This window comes from Hippichthys cyanospilos, chromosome 1 (assembly GCF_059441005.1).
Source record: "Hippichthys cyanospilos isolate Australia breed blue-spotted pipefish chromosome 1, RoL_Hcya_1.0, whole genome shotgun sequence".
Classification (NCBI taxonomy): domain Eukaryota; kingdom Metazoa; phylum Chordata; class Actinopteri; order Syngnathiformes; family Syngnathidae; genus Hippichthys; species Hippichthys cyanospilos.
The window spans coordinates 28,554,370-28,571,656 of NC_142369.1; the positions used below are offsets into that span (position 1 = coordinate 28,554,370).

At 41.4% G+C, this 17,287-nt stretch overlaps 1 protein-coding gene across 1 annotated transcript in view; it reads right to left on the reverse strand.

Moving 5' to 3' along the window:
- hmcn2 (hemicentin 2) overlaps positions 1-17,287 on the reverse strand; it is a 44,931-nt gene that overhangs the window by 18,081 nt on the left and 9,563 nt on the right. Inside the window, exons 11-38 of the mRNA XM_088412858.1 lie at positions 16,811-17,083; positions 16,348-16,489; positions 15,944-16,071; positions 15,110-15,223; positions 14,871-15,029; positions 14,604-14,798; positions 11,722-11,817; positions 11,506-11,633; positions 11,283-11,427; positions 10,858-10,970; positions 9,424-9,583; positions 9,176-9,335; positions 7,235-7,362; positions 6,812-7,063; positions 6,186-6,269; positions 4,113-4,304; positions 3,916-4,046; positions 3,428-3,572; positions 2,749-2,875; positions 2,507-2,664; positions 2,015-2,293; positions 1,797-1,933; positions 1,278-1,428; positions 977-1,195; positions 789-902; positions 517-704; positions 347-443; positions 112-273 (exon numbers count right to left, since the gene is read on the reverse strand). Of these exons, the coding sequence (XP_088268984.1) occupies positions 112-273; positions 347-443; positions 517-704; positions 789-902; positions 977-1,195; positions 1,278-1,428; positions 1,797-1,933; positions 2,015-2,293; positions 2,507-2,664; positions 2,749-2,875; positions 3,428-3,572; positions 3,916-4,046; positions 4,113-4,304; positions 6,186-6,269; positions 6,812-7,063; positions 7,235-7,362; positions 9,176-9,335; positions 9,424-9,583; positions 10,858-10,970; positions 11,283-11,427; positions 11,506-11,633; positions 11,722-11,817; positions 14,604-14,798; positions 14,871-15,029; positions 15,110-15,223; positions 15,944-16,071; positions 16,348-16,489; positions 16,811-17,083 (4,377 nt within the window). The remainder of the gene's footprint in view (positions 1-111; positions 274-346; positions 444-516; positions 705-788; positions 903-976; positions 1,196-1,277; positions 1,429-1,796; positions 1,934-2,014; positions 2,294-2,506; positions 2,665-2,748; positions 2,876-3,427; positions 3,573-3,915; positions 4,047-4,112; positions 4,305-6,185; positions 6,270-6,811; positions 7,064-7,234; positions 7,363-9,175; positions 9,336-9,423; positions 9,584-10,857; positions 10,971-11,282; positions 11,428-11,505; positions 11,634-11,721; positions 11,818-14,603; positions 14,799-14,870; positions 15,030-15,109; positions 15,224-15,943; positions 16,072-16,347; positions 16,490-16,810; positions 17,084-17,287) is intronic.

Genomic DNA, 17,287 nt, shown 5'->3' on the forward strand with positions numbered 1-17,287 from the left:
GATATCATCCTTGAAAGAAAACTACAGAATAATAAATGCCATATTAACATAATCTAATTAAAAACATCCTATTGGGACATTACTGGTCAGGGGTTGATTCTGAGAGCTAACCTGGCAAAATGTGGATCCCAGTATTAAAATGAAGGATCTGCCCGTCTTTGGTCCAAGTGATTTCTGGTGGAGGATATGCTTGGACATCGCACAGCAATGACACCATGTGACCTTCTGTGACACTCAGCTCCTCCTCCTTAGGGCCTAGTATTTTTGGTGGCACTAAATTAAATGAAATAAATGTCAAGTTAAAACGAATTTAAAATTCAATTGAACCTAAAAAATAAAATCTTACCTTGAACAGTTAGACTGAAGAGCTTCTCAACTGATCCAACCTTGTTTTCTGCTATACACAAATATCCAGCCATGTCTGAAACCTCCACACTGAGGAGCTACATAGAATGACGAGAGTAAGCAGCAGGTCATTTTTCAATCTATTGGCTCACTGGGACAACACTGTTTTACCTGCAGTTGTGCTCCATCCTCACCGATGAGATACCGCGAGTCCGTGTGAACTGGCTGCCCATCTCTAAACCACGAGATATCTGGGGTTGGATGTCCACTTACATCACAATGGAGGACCACAGTGCTGTTGACCACTGCTCCGATTTCCTCCATAAACTCTTCGGACGCCCCCATGATCACAGGTGATACTGACCATTTGAAATATTGGAATGGATTGTTAGCATTTATTAATTACTATTGTCAACAAAAAGAAACAAGATGTTCACGCTTACTCAAGACCTCCAGGTCAAAATGCATATGGTCCTCTCCAGCCTCATTGACAGCCTCACAGGTATACCTTCCCGCATCCTCTTCCTGCACTCGAGCAATTTGTAGCACTTGACCTCCTGAGAGGACAAACAAAGCTGAGCAGTTGGGTCTTTGTCATCAAAATTGAGCTCACCCAATGAACTCATCTGACCTGGCAGTAATATTGCTCCATCGGCACTGGTGAGCTTCTGTCCATCTTTGTACCAAATGAGCTTAGGTGGTGGTATGGCATTACTTTCACAGGACAGGCTGATGGGATGCCCGAGGACTACTTCCCGCTTCTCGACCATGTCCTCAACATCCGCATCCCCCCTGACCTCCACACCCCAGGCTGCTTCTCTGTTAGTCACCCGGTGGAAGACTGGAGGAACTAAAAGGTGATGTCAGGTTTCTGCTAGTTCAGTGCCTATTTCAACTGGTACGTGATATAACTCTGATAGAGCTTAACACACCTTGTATGGCAACATGGAAGTATCTCTTGTCTTCTCCTGCTGAGTTGGTGACCACACATGTGTACTGACCTTCATGGGAGAGCATTGCATTCTCTAGGTGAAGGAAGGACCCACTCTCCTGAATGCCAACATGGTTGTTTCCTGTCAGCGGCTTAGGCAAAAAAAAAAAAAAAAAAAAGACTTGGATTCCAGGATATGTTTACGTGTTGCTTACACCTTTCTTTACATACAGAAGATATAACAAAAGAAAGGCAGAAAATGTTTTGCAAAGAAGTTGCTATAACACAATTTATTAGTAAATGTTCCAATCAATTTGCTCTCAATTTGTAAAATTCTACTTTTCCCGTCATGGCGTTAAAAAATTATTACATTAAATTCCAGTAGGAATCCTGTTAAAATTGCATGTACGCTCTGAAAGGCCTTCAATGTAACAACAGGGGTATGCGGGATACCCCCATTTTAAAACCACTATGCTATAAAATATCTGGCATAACAGTAACACTTATGTGTCTCACTAACCTGCCCGTCTTTGAACCAGGACACCTTAGGCTCAGGGAAACCTTTAGCAAGGCAGGAGAGGGATAAACTACCATTGATTCGTACTTTTTCTTCCTGAGTGCCTAAAGATGTGGAGTTCCCCTCTATTTGTGGGGGCACTGGAGAAGGAGAAAAAAGAAGAGTCATATGTATTGTTTAAAACCACTTCAGTGTCAAACACATGTGGGGATGCGCCCTACCCAGAACACTGAGAGAATAGTGCTTGACAGCTGTGCCAGCTGGATTGGAAGCCCGGCAGGTATAGAGGCCTGTGCTGTCGCCTTGTGCTGAACCCACCCTTAAAGCTTGCCCACCTTGGGTGTATGTTAGCTGGGGGCTCGACACAATAGGCTGGTTATCTTTCAACCAGGTGATACTCGGCACGGGGGAACCTTCTACTTCACAAAGAAGAACTATTGGAAAACCAAGCACCACTGACATGTTTGAGGTCTCACTGGTACCCTTGATTTTTGGAGGATCTGCAGAGAAAGAAAATCTTTCATGCAACAAATCATTAAAATATTTATACCTAAAATGACATTTACCAAAGTACTTTTGCGACTATAATTTCATCCTCAGTTGCATAGTAATTTTTTTAACATTCATTCATTTCTTTCGCCGACCTGTGTCCTTTTACGCAAGATATCTACAAAAACAGAATTATGAGTAAGGAGGGGAAAAAAAATGGGAACCTTGTACTGTTAGTCTGAACTGGCGGATCTGTGTCCCGGCATTGTTGCTGGCCAGACACTGGTAAAGTCCTTGATCTCTCAGCCGGACTGATTTCACTTTCAGCACCTGGCCATCTTCCAGAAATTCCACATGTGGATCACCATCACGAGATAGAACCCTGAGAACAGGAAGGACCGGTCCAGTATATCATATCCTTGGAGTTGTCATTGAATTGAATGACTGAAAACCGATTAATGCATACTCTCCGTCTCGACTCCATTCCACTCTGGGTGTTGGGAGCCCGCTAACTCTGCACTGAAAATCCACTTCCTGGCCAAGGATGGCTGTTATATCTTGTAGTTTGGATGTTCCAGAGATAACGGGTGGAGCTGCAACATTAGGGTAATGCAGATAGGCGTTATGACCTCAACTGAATACATATAGGAGACGTACGGCGCACTGGATTCCTTGGCTTTTAAATCCACACTATAATGCATTATATGAAACAGAGGTAGTTCCATTATGGAAACATTATTACGTTACACAGAAGAAGCAAAATTATAATTTAATAGACCATACATACGTAGATTATTTTTGAATTATGGAAACATTATTATATTACACAGGAGAAGCAAACGTTTAATACGTTCAATACTAGTGCAAACTATTACCACAGTAATATCCATCGTCTATAGCTGCTTAAACGTGAACGTGCTTAAACCACTCTACCACCAAGCTGCCCACCACAGTGATATATTTCTAAAAATGTAAATGACTAGATAATTACTATCTTTTAAGACATGCTATTTACAATATAACTCCTGTCATTAATATCTTTTGATTGTGCAGATGTGCTAATAACAGGAGAGATCAAAGTGATCATTTCATTTTGTCAGAGAGGCACTCAACAGGTAGCCTAGCTAGTTGGATTGTGAGCTCACCTTGCACTACAATATGATACTCCCTGCGTGCTTCTCCAGCTGAGTTTTGAGCAGTGCAAGCAAAAATTCCTGCATGTTCTGGCTGGACTCTGTAGATTCTGAGAAGACGGTTTCCATTTTGCAGATACAGCCCAGGACCATCAACCTAGACAGATGGAAACGATCAGTGTATCTCGACTGTCCGCGACAGGGGTCACCATCTCCGGTCCTCTAGGGCACTTATCCGGCATGTTTCCGGTACCTCCTTTGATGCACCTGATTCAAATGATAAGCTCAACAGGAACCTCCTCAGAACATGTTAATTTTCCGATCATTTGAATCAGGTGCATCAGCGGAGAGTTACACCGAAAACATGCCGAATAGGTGCCCTCGAGGACCGGGGTTGGTGACCCCTTGTCCATAGCAGCATCATGTAGTTACATCAAAGACCACTTGATGGCATTGTAGAGTCACTTATGGCTTGAGAATATAATGGTGCACAAACTCACAAGATTGTCATCTTTAGTCCAGGTAATTGTTGGGGAGGGAATACCAAAGGCATCGCAGCTGAGAGTGAGAGGCTGCTTTAAGGTTACAGTAAGGTTGTGCGCCTGTCCATCCTCTTGGATTTCAGGAGGAACTGAAATTAAGACAGCAGAAGTTGAGTGCGTGCTACTTCCATATAATCGCTGGAGTAAGGTCTTACCATTCACTTTCAATCTAGTCTTCCTATCCACAGAGCCAGCCTCATTCGTTGCCACGCACTTGAAGTCGCCACTGTGACTGGCAGAAGCTCTGCTAATGACAAGCGCTCCACTCTTTGTCACAGAAAATTCACCTTGTCCATGCTGTATCTCCAGGCCGTTCTTGAACCAGCGCACCTTGGGATGTGGAGAGCCTGCAAGGCAGGTGCGCATTGGATTTTATTAAGATGCTTCTGGGCAAAGAAATATAGCCATTCATTTTATTCTCTATGAGATGTGGGCAATCAGCACAAAAAAACATGCATGTGTTTAAGAACAAGACCAGCATGTCAAAACCGGTTTGGTTTCTTTTCACTACCAAATTCAAAATTCAAGGGCACCATTACAGAAAAAAGGTTAACCAAGATGTAGAATTGGTGTTTGATAAAAGATCCGGGCTGCTGATATTAAGATGTATTACCTAACGCTGAGGGGGAGTGTTAAGCCTGTAAGAGTAGTTCAAAGGCACAACGCTCAGACTCAGGAGCCTCAAAAGGATATTTTCCACAGATTAGTGAATGCAAAAGCGCTAGATATGGTAAATGAGAGAGATGTGAAATTGGGAAAAGGTGGGAGGATGAGGTTATCACCACAAACACAAATTCACAGGCCTGAGGACAACTGTTAAGAGAGCAGCACAGTATAGAATAACCCAAATACTGTGGCTTTGTCTATGTAATGTACAGAAGTGTTACATATGGAGACAGCACCTTTCCACAGTCCAAAAAAAAAAAAAATCAATTCCCACCAGTCATGGAGGGGAAAAAAAAAGCTGACGTTATCATCTGGTGTCTTTCTGGACACATGTTTACAGTTAAGGAGCTCTTAAATTTATATCATTGCTGGAAGGAAATGGAAACATCTGTTCTGTTTTACATTTTAGGCCTCGTTCAATTGACTCTTGAATTTATTTGCAGTGTCCAACATAGACTGATTGATATATACCATGTGTTTCTCCAACAATTACCTCTTTTTAATGTAATGCTCGTCAGTGGCTTGATAACAACCCTCAGGCAGAAATTGGTTTAAATATTCCTCATAAAGGAAGTGATTTTGGAACAACCTGGGGATTCTTATTCATTCCTGTTGCCGGTGTAAATATCCATGTGTTTAACTTAGATGGAATGAAGTGGCTTCAGGTGCCTCTTTCTATGCATCATGGTTCATCTCAGACATACAGTACATGCCCTTCATCTGCTTGATGCAACCTGTAATTAGAATTCTGCACCTACAGGCCCAGATGCAGGCGAGAGCAGATGTGGCTCTCGGAGGCAGCAAGCAGACAGATGTTCCAGCTGTACTTTCACATTAGACACGGCTCTCACCTTCTCCACCAGGTTACCATGGCCCAGAACCACGCAAAACTCCTTTTTTTTTTTTTTTTGCTGGAATGGCATTTGTTTTTTGCAATCGGGAAACAAGGCAACATGTAAATTGTTACAGATACAGAGAGAATGTGTACTGTACTTGGAATAAAGCTGCATTTATGTAAAATGTTGATTATCCTGAAGGATTACATTTTTGAATGCAACGAGCGAGAGAGCGAGCGAGAGAGAGAGAGAGAGAGAGAAAGAGAGAGAGAGAGAGAGAGAGAGAGAGAGAGAGAGAGGCAATGAACTAATAGTTGGGAAAGTTTTAATTCGGGAAAACGACATGGGCCACTGGATGTAAGTGATTAGCTTCCTCAAGGCGACTCTGAGGAAATGAACGGTGACGGTTGGTGTAGGATCCACTGGAGGATTTATTCAGGTTAAAAAACCTTTACAACGCATTATGTGAGCTGTCAAAGTGGGTATCTAGCTGCTAGTATGATGTTTGCACCTACACAAATCACCTACAGATTTCCTATTTAAACGCTATATTAATAAAAACAGCTGCTGAACAGCTCTGGACCAGCTCTACATACTTGACAGGTCCCTGGCAGTTTGTCCAACAAGTCTACATGTGCCTTGCTGACTTGAAGAATAGACTTGACTATTGTTTATAATGCCCTAATTTGAATGTACATATGAATGTTTCATTAAATGTATTATCACCTTCAGCAGGGCAGGGGATGACAATCTTGGTGTTAGCTTTTTTCTCCATGACTGCATCTCCATGTTCTGCAAAAGAAGGGGCCTCTGTGGAAACAAAAACATGGGTAAAAGCAGAGTCAAAAGACTTAAAAGGGGTTGCAGAAGCCACAGTGGCATCACAATAAACCAAGGCTTCAAATCATACATTTTGGTACCTCTCCAGAGCATAGACTCAAATTACTCATGAATTACATAAAGTATCATCTTCATATGAAATGACCAAGTATTCATTGGAAGATGCATTAATCAAAATACATGCTCCAATGTTATTGAGTTCCTGCTTGATCGGCAAAAAAAAAGAAAGATTTATAGCAATGGTATGGTCTATTTGTGAGGTTGGAAAATGTGGCACTTGTTGAGGTAGGAAAATGCGGCACTAGACATGAACAACTTTATTACAATTTTCAAATACTGTATATTCAATGTCAATAGAATCAAAATAAAAAAAAGGCTGATTCTTTTGATTCATACAGGAGATACTGTATATGAATGCATGATTACAATTTTTAAAACCGTATTCTGTTTCTTTTTTTGTTTTACTTGTGTGTGTAACTGTGTTTAACGTTAAACGATATATAGGAATTCACCAAGAATTTCCAGCATGATCTCCAAAGTCTCCTTTCCAGCGCTGTTCTGAGCCACACATTGGTAGGTCCCTTTGTCAGCCAGGCTGACCTGCTGGATCCTAAGGTGTGAAGTGTCCTTGTCCCCGACAGGAAGCCCATTGTGAAACCAATTGACCTCTGGGCTTGGCTCTCCCTGGACCACACATGGGAGCGTGACGGTTTGTCCGACCAGGGCCTTTAGTAGAGGGGGAGCAGGCTGAATCCTCGGCTTGGCTGAGAACAGACGAATAACCTTAACATGCATTTTATCGTCACTATTTAGACTTTCAACAGTTCCGAGGAAAGTGATGCTTTTTCATGAATTCAATCAACGTGACTGTGGTCTCATCAACCACATTACTGTAAAGCATTTGTGATAGCTCTAAACTAAAGCTCATCAATTACCTTGAATGTGTAAATTGTAGCTTAATGAGACATTGCCAGCTGGGTTCTCTGCAGTACAAGTGTACAGTTTACTATCGATGAGCCTTACGTCAGTTATCTTCAGGGAGCCTGAGGGCAAAACAGTGAACCTGGGGAATAGTAAGGGGTCAATAGCAAAGAAATGACATAAGAAACAACATTTAATGAGTCTGTTTTAAGAACATTTAGTACACTAGAATATCCAACAGTATGTATATTCGTTTTGAAGTCCCTGGGCCTATACTAAATAAGGTTTATGAGAAGGCACAAAGTGAATGCAATAATCCATAGTGCCACCGAAATATTTTGTAAACTGATGATTGGGTCATTTTTCATTGTTTGGATGCCCTGAAAAAACAGTTAGCGTCTGAGTGGTGACTGTGTACCGCCCCGAGTGACAAATGCGACGTCTAAAAAAAGAAAGCACTCAGTGGAATGCAGACTTCCTCCAGGCTCGAGTGATCTCCCCTGTGACTTGTTACCATTGTCCAAGGTAATTACGGTGTAAAAGGGTAGCCAGAGTTTAAGTTGACGAAGTACCTCTCGGAAAGGTCACACGGATGGCAACATCAATAGAACACTAAAGTTAAGAATATTACTATGGCGTCACAGGTGATTCTTTCTTTTTTTAAGGCCTGACCGTGGTGCTAGAAAAGATGTGTGTGCATCGCTGTGACATCTGGTTGAGAAAGGCTAATACAAATGTAGCCATTTGTTCTCATGTCAGAGACAAACAAAATGAAAGTATGATTTTGGCAAAGAAATGCCAAACTGTTTAATGTTTCAAAGGAGTGAAATACTGCTAAGTAACTTGAAAAGAGCTTGTGTTCATACGAACAGCATCAAAGTGGAGTTGTATAAATGCAAAATAGACACAAATATAAACAGACCTCTCCCCACTATGGTAGATAAGTGTTTTTGCTAGGCAACATACTTATAACAATAACATGTTTATTTCAGTGGAAACATGCCTGCTACAAAACGTTTTGGGTTTTTTTGATGCCATGGTGTGGCTTTTCAAAGTTATCCCAAGTACTCCAGTCATGGGAAGAGAAGCAGTGACATGAAGTGGTAAGTGATGGTGCGGTGTGCAAAATTTTGCTCAGCAGTTACACAAGTCGAAACACACAGGACAGGACACAGGACATCCCATCAGCAACAGTCCCCAACAGGATGTACATTGCTAAGGGTCATATCTCGAAAACTCAGACCACCAGGCAGCTTGGGTGGATACAATTCTGTCCTCCCCCCTAATTTACATGCGACAATCAACACCCTGCTCATTGTTCTGTATTATACAGCTTGCATGTGTCTGCAGCGGCTTAATTTGCAGAGCATGGGCCCGTGCGGGGGTTGCTCACAGAGACATGTTATACTCATCAGACGGGACAAGGAAGAGTCAGCATGTTGTTTTATTGCTAATGCACCCCAGGGATTCCGAACTTTAGGCAGACAGGGCTTGTAGCTCTTCTCTGTCAGTTAGTTTTCTTCCCCTCTTCCTGACATCCCCCACACCACCACCCACATTTCCTTTCTTCCAGGCTGCATAGACAAGCCTTACTGCATTTGAGTCACCAGTGCAGCTCTGAGCTCCTTCGTCATCCTCCTCTCGGCAAATTCAGTTGGAGGCTCTGTCTTCTATCTTGTCTGAGTACTTAGACGACCTACCTGTCTGCAGCCAGTGTGACCACACATGAAAGTGAGCCACGCAGGACCAGAAGATCCACCTCAGTTTAGCAAGTCAAAACTACGCAGACCCCCCGCCCCCTGCAGACATCTGCCTCTTTTGCAAAGCAATGATTTAAAATGCATCACTACAAACTTAAGTAGTGATGAATGGCATTCATACATCAGACGTAAGGCACGGTGAGCACCTTTGTCTTTCACTATGCAAGACACAGTTTCCACGACCCTTCTACTTACCCCGCTGTGACAGGGGGGATGGGATGGCCATTTCTGTTCCATGTGACAAGTGGTGACGGACTCCCTTGGGCCTCACAAGGTAGAATTACCTCTGTTCCCACCTCTGCAGCCATTTTTACTATGTTGTCATGGTCACTCACACCCGCTATCTTTGGCATTGCTAGGAAAAGAGAAACAACTGTGTTAGCTCACTTGAAAACCGCTCTACAGTATTTGAATGGCTGTGGTCAGACATTTATATGCCTTACTGTTAACACTGAGCTGGATTTCCCGACTAGCGTAACCCACATGACTGGTGGCAGTACAGATGTAGATTCCTGCATCATCAGTGGTGGGGTGAGGGATGTGGAGGAATCCATTGGGGTCAGTCCGAAGCGAAGCACTGTCCAAGGGCAGAGGATGCCTTCCCTAAACCAATAACAGGCATTGAACTCGAGTCTATAGCTCTCTACAGCATTGTGACACTCCTTCACATATTTGCAGCCAAACCTCCGAGGTTTAATTTAATTACAAGGCTCCCCCTAACCTGCGATCCATCCTCGGAACAAAAACACAAGAATCCGGGCTACCAAATTGCTTTGAACTGCTTTGAACATCAAACGTTTTTTACAGACTCACCCGTATCTGACAAACAGAATAATGAAGTAATGTTGACAGTGCAGCATGCATACTGATAAAGTTGTTTAGGAAAAAGTTTTAAAAAAATTGACATTTATAAGTTTAATGCAGCCTTTGTACAACATTTATGTTTAACAGACTTGAAAGCTGTGCATAACAAATGATAGCAGTACAAAAAGGTTTGTGCTAAACACACTGCAGTCATGGGTTCAAAGAGAACCATAAATGTCATGTTTGAATATAGCATAAACCAATGCAACTTGATTGGGGTTCTAAACAAGACTTGTGAATGCTGTTCTGGAAATGCTTGACTGTGCGTTCTAACAAACAAGTGTTATATTTACTTTCTTTAATTTGTGCTATTTCCAACTCAATCTCAGCTTGGGGAGAAATTGTCTACTCCACTCAAAAAGGTTCAAGCTGAGTTGCGATCCCAGAAACTATTCATATGCTTCACAGTGGTGAAAGCAATTTAAAAAATAAATAAATAAATAAAAATCTGTGAATAATATTCAGTCAATTACACTAAAAAATGCCACATGGGTTATCGATATTTGATATGCTGGGAATTTGTCATCCCTATGTTCCATCATTTTCTATATGGCTTATCCTGTTCAACTTCAAGGTCAGCAGCTGAATAGATACTAGCTAGCAGACTTAAGGCAAAAGACAGACACCCTGCACTGATCCCCAGTCAACTGTGGGGAGTTTGTGAATAATGCAGTGAGCGAGAAACTGCAGCTGACATCAAGGTTCATGCTGCGAAACATGGTTAAGCAATTAAAAAAAACGTGTTCAATGTTCTCATAGAGCAATATTGGGGAGCTCTGACCTGGTTACAAAATACTTAGGTTACATATACTATGATTGACATGTCAAAATGTAGCTCACATTTTCATCATGTTTACTTCAGCATTTGTTTTCATATTAAGAGGTAAGTCAGCAGCGGGGTATACTGTATGTCCATGCCTCATGTTTCATTGTCTGCAAAAGGGCTGGCAAGTGATGTATGAACCAGAGTAAGGAATAAATGTAGCCAGAATAACAGAAAATGTCAAACCTACCTTAGACCAGACCACAACTGGCTTCGGAACGCCACTGGTCTCACACGACAATGTGATGGCTACACCCTCGTTGGCTATGTAGCGGTAGGGCCCAGCATTGATCTGTGGGGGCACTGTATAGAAAGACAGCACAGCTGACTATTTGTTTCGCTCTAACAGATCTTATTGGCCTTAGAGGGCCAACTGTATCAGCACTTCAGGCATTTACTCATTATGAGCTGATGAACCCTAATCTGTCTTGTCTGTCATTATCATATTATGAGCAAAATGAACTCACTGGTGGAAGAATGTAACAGATGAAAGCCTCTCACAATCACGAAAGCATGTGGTCAGGCCCCTGAATTACTGTTTTCTTTATCGACTTTTCTTCAACTCTGTCTGGAGTGGCGAGCGTGAAAAGGGCGTGAAAACAAAAGACTACTTACCATGGACCTCCAAAGCCACTGAGATGTTCATTGAGCCTGCTACATTCACTGCTGTGCAAACATATGTCCCGGAATCCTCTGGGACTGCTCTTTCAATGTACAAACTTCCATCACTCCTCACAAACATTCTCCCATTCAGGTGAACCTAGTAAACAAAGATCATCGAATAAAGGCTGAATGATACTCTATACTGCAGTTATCTTTTCATCCAATTACATCTTACACGTTTGCCATTTAGTGACCAGTGCCTTTCTGGGAGGGGTATTCCATCCAGCAGCATACATGGGATACTCAGGGACTGTCCAATGCCCGTGGTAACTATAGGGGCACCTTGAGCTAAGAGAGGGGGCTCTGCAATTGTAATTATTGAATGAACATTAAGCAAGTAGGTTCCCTTTGTCAAGAGTAAAATCAAAAACCACATATTAAAGCAGCCTACCTAGTCCAGTGACACTAATTCTGGCCTCAGCTTTGATGGTACCAAACTGATTCTTGGCCTCACAGGTGTATAGCCCTTCATCATCCAGCCAGACACCTGAAGTAAATTTGAACACAAATGATGTTTCAAAAACAGCAACACAACACCCTCTGCACCGCTGAGATAAGCAGAACTTTACAAATTATGTGCGGGGAAAAACAGCACTTCAATAACTCGTGGTCTTATTGGTTTGACTGCTCTGTAATTAGGACTTAAAAATAGCAACAGACAGGATTAATGGGTTCGGCTGTGCTGTCAGCCTGCTGACACACGTCTCACTCAGTCATGCTAGGAGATGAACATGTTATTCAGCTCAAGATCCTCAAAATAAAATTGAAACAGACCATGACACAATATTCAACTTATTTTAGGTTTATAAAAATAAAGTCATGACATGCCATTCACGGAGACTGTTTATGGTACTTTCTGGACTGTAAGACACTACTTTTTATCAACTATAGGGCTTTCAATGTGATCTTACTTATTTATGATTTGTTTACAGATGAGCTTCAAGCCGTCAATAAGAATTGTCATATAGGGAATATTAAACACATCGTTGGGGACCAATGAAAAAGTCTGAAACTTTTTAAAAGTGTTTTTATGCTGAACACTCATATCAATTCATTTCCATGTATCAATGAATGTTTTTCTGATGAAATATTTTATCAAACTGGCCGCGGGATATCTGAGAAAGAAGCGCAGAAGTATGTGTGTGTGAAGTGGTGTGCAGCTGTGTAGGAACAATTGAGAACAAAGAGAAACATCTTGAGTTGAGTTTAATGAGCATAGGGAAGTGCCAACTCTTCAGTGTGACCCTCATCTCTCTGGTGTTTGTTTGTTCTCACAGACTCCCACCATCGCTAAAGGCAACAGTCGAGGGGTATCATCCCTTAAGGACGGCAACATCAGTCCTGAAGTGAAATCTCTACTGCATCTCCTGACAGCTGTCAGATGACCAGCGCATGAGAGGGTAACAAAAGGGTTTTCAAAGACTGCACTGCTGAGTGATCAAGTGAAGAGCTGCAAGAGCTTGTCGATGAATTTGAGAGAATGAGAACATTTCTGGGAGGCTTCTGTTTAACTAGCCGCTTTCTGCACTAGTATTTAAGGCCGTCCTTCTCAAATAATGGGGTGGTCTTCCCGGGAGAAGCCCAGATTTTCTCAGTTTTAGACTAAAGCGCAACCTGTATAAACACTGTAAAAATAGTTAACAGTTGTTAAAAGTAGATTTATATTGCTTTTGTTGTTTGTTAACGTTAAAAAGTGCACATTTTTAGCTACACTTATACAATCTTGATTGACAACAATCTTATTTGTCATCGGCGCAATGAGTGGGGAGGTTCCTCTTTCAGAAGAACCCTTTGCAAAATATAATTGAGAAGCACTGGTTTAAGGTAGTTAAATGTTATAAAAAAACAGCTCTGTGATGTTGGTCCTTGCAAATCCAACGTTAAAAATCCAACGTTGTAATGGGAGACCCTTCGGTCCTAAAAAGAAAGCGGCAATAATAAGTGTGGGTATTTTGTGTTTGGGTTTGTTTTTCATGGTATTGTACTTGATATGCTCAATGATATATTTGTTTCTTCCCTGTACGACCTTTGACATGCCAGTGCAGGGAATCTTTTTTTTTTTTTTAAACTAGAAAATGTGCAATTCCTGAAGAAATTGCGTGTGAAGGCGTAAGCGCTTAAGGGAGAGGTGGTGAATGGTGGAATGATGTTGAATGTTTGAATGGGTTGAATCTGTGAAGAAAAGTTAATATTACACAGTTGGAACGGTTTTAATAGGCCAAATAATGTGGAAGATACAAGGGAAAAACTGAAAAAAGTGGAAATTATGTCGATATTTAAATTGTAAAAACATAAATTATTCGGTGAAAGGAAGTGTATGGCAGTGGAAAGAACAATCTTTAACATATAAAGGAGGAACAGTTTGGAAAGGCAAAATAATGTAAAAGATACTAGGGAAAAATTGAAAAAAGTGGAAATTGTGTGGGTATTTGGATTGCAAAAACATGAATTAATAGGTAAAATGGCAGTGGACAGAAGAATATTTATCATATGAGGTTTGAACCGAATAGACCAAATATTATAGAATATACTGGGTAAAAACAGAATAAAATGGAAATCGTGTGGATATTCAAATGGCAAAAATGTCAATTAATAGGTGAAAGGGAGTGAATGGCAGTAGAAAGAACAATCTTTAACATATAAAGTTGGAACCATTTGAATAGACTAGATAATATAGAAGTTACAAAAGACACACTGACAAAAGTGGAAATTGTGTGGATAAGATGGGAATGATCCATAAGGCGATATGAATGAGTTAAATGTTGTTAACATCAAATGGGAAAGCTCAAAATATTAAATGTTAGATCTCCCATTGGGAATGAATGGGAAGCCCTCCCTTTGGAAATGAATCGTGAATTATTAAAAGGGTGAACAATATGCAATTATGGGAAAATATTGGAAATAATGAATTACTAGAATGATGGGAATGATCCCTAAAGCGAGATGAATGAGCTAAATATTGAAAATATGAAAAGTGAAAGCTGTAAATAAGAAATGTAAAATAACCCAATGTTAAGTCAATGGGATTTTTGGGGTGGAAAACAGGGAATTGTGGGAAAATTATAAATAATTGGAATGACAAAAATGGAAGCACACTTCTCACAAATTAGTAGAATAATATGAAATTGGAACCATGTGAATCAAATGAACGGGGAATGAGTTGAAACACATCAAAAAACAGGCGGAATAAAAAATGAATAACATTAGTGTGAAGGCTTTCACCTTCCCACAATTGTGTAGAAAACCCTAAGATTAGAGCAATGGGGAACTCACTCTGAATCCGAAGGAATCCATTCTCAAGCTGCATTTTTCTACCGTGATTTTCTGTCCTTGCGAGAATCTGTCTGCCATCTTGAGTGTACCAGGTCACCGTTGGTTGCGGGTAACCCCGAGCCACACAGGGAAGGGTGATATTTTCACCCACATTAGCTGCCATGTCAACCGGTGCCTCAGAGAACAAAGGTCCCACTGTGGTTCAAAAATCATTGAGAGAACCATTTTCCTTGGTTTCACTGAACCTAGAAGGTAGTCCGGTCTTACCTCCGACCTCCAGAGTGACGGTATCAGAAGAGGTACCAGCAGGGCTGCTGGCTACACAGTGGTATTGACCAGCATCCACCTCTTGTACCCCTTGAATGTGCAGAGTCCCGTGGCGGACATCTTGCTCAACAAAGGGGGCAGAGCCAACCTCAAGTTTCCCTGGAAAATAGAATAAAATTTGAGCTCTAATGATTATTTTGCATTTTAGTGTGTTAAAAAACATTTATACTGCAACCTACCTTTAAACCAATGGACAAGAGGACGAGGGGTTCCACGGGCCTGACACTCCAGTGTAACATCATCTCCAACAGCCACAAGTAGGACCTTCTGCACCACTGTTATGATAGGTACCTCTGAGAGAAAACAGTAAGATTCAGAAATAGTTTATGTCTAAAGGCTTCCAATGTAATTTATTCAAATGATGAGCCAAAATTGGAAGTATAAACATGTTAAATGTAGTAATGCCGTGGTTCCCATATATTTTATATCCAGAAGAACAAGCTCTCTAAGTTCCAGCATCATGATCAGCATGAAAATGAAGTAGCAATCAATCATGGGCCCCGGTGTTCATTGAAAAGTTTTGTTTACATAATTAAAATATTGTCTATTGTATAGAATACACAACATGTACTGCATGCACTTTGAATTCCACTCCAATAGTGGTACTCAAACCTTTCTTTTGTAATTCACTTTTTACATGTTTGCTAGCTTTTGTAATACAAAGATTACTGAGCTCACAGAGAACCACATTAGTTCTGATGGTCAATTACTGTGCATATATGATTTACATTGATCTAACTGCCTTGTTGGTCAACGAGGTTGAAAGGTCTATTGCAAATAAAATTGGCAAAATCAATAGAATGTGTTCTCGGGGACAACTAACTGATAGCCTTGAGCCAGCATCAACCTACACTGTAAACGAGACTAAAACAGTAGAAATCTCATTTGATGTGAGAAACACTGTTGTCACACTCACAACAATGCTTTACTTGAAGTAAATTTAAAATAATCCGTTGAATTTTGTGAGCAGTGAAGAATGTATTCTTAGAAACTGACAGAAGAAACATAGATACCCCCATAAGTAAGTAAGACGGACTCTGAGGCAGTCCCAGCCACATTGCTTGCCAGACATGTGTAGTTCCCAGCATCCTCCGGGATAGCCCCTGTTATGGTCAAAACTCCTTGTTGGTGGAGACTCAACCTAAATCAAGTTATTGGCACAATTCACAATGCTGTTTCACACTGATTACATGTGCAGATGTACTGAAAAACAAACATTAGTGCAAAACATTTTTCTTTCTCCTGTGTATCACGTATTCTACTTTTGCCCCAGCAAGCGCATAAACATTATTTGGCAAAACAATCTTTATACCAGAACAATGACTCAAACAGGATGTAACAATTTCTATTTTAGCTTAAGTGGAATGTAATGAGGCCTTTGTGCCGGAGGTGTTGAGTGGGTTGAGAGTCTACTTACCTTGGCCGATTAGCAAGGAACGTGTTTCCATGGCTCCAGAAGAGTTGAGGAGGGGGAGAGCCGGATGCTGAGCAGACGAGGCGGATTTCATCCCCTCGAGAAAAGACCTGGCTCTCGGGGTGAAGTACCACCGAAGGTCCCACTGCAGTCCAAATGAGTCAAAGAAGACTATTTTAATTGGGGCCAATGTTATTTATCGTTGACAAAATTAAATATTAATAAAAACGTCCAGCTCTGAGCCTGCTGTTTGTTCACCAGGAAAGTCAGAGGCCATGCCACAATAGAAACCGCAAATTTTAACATGCATCATGAGAAACATTTTCTGACAAGGTTGTGGCTAAATCCTACGGTAGGATGGCTAAAACAGTAATGGAAAGCAGATGACAGATTCCCGACAGGAACCAGGAGGCCCAGTGTGTTAAGTATTTAAACAGATGCGCACTGGAGTGTGATCGTACCATACCTGGTACGAGGAGCCATACAGTGATTCTGGTGTCACCATGGGCGTTTGAGGCCACGCACTGATAATCCCCAGCATCCTGAATCTGCACGCTGCTGATCTGCAGGGATGAGTTGGAAAGCAGCCTCACCCTTCCTGACCGAGCCCGGATGGCGCGACCCGCTCGATGCCAGGTCAAGTTGTAGCGCATGGAGCCCTCAACCTTACAGGACAGCACAGCCACACTTCCCACTAAGGAAGTCACATTGACTGCTGGCTTGAGTGCAGGAGGAGGCTCTGTTTTTTTTTTTAGAGACAAGAACAAAATATAGCAGGCCGGAACAAGAAATACAAAAACAAAGAAGTTTGACACCAGTGTAGCCTCAAAAAAATTGTGTGGGAACTGATTTCAAAACTTGACTTCACCAATGCTTGCACTAAAACTGAAGACCTATGGACAGCTAGTACGATAAAGTACGCAATAAAAAAATTTGTTCAATT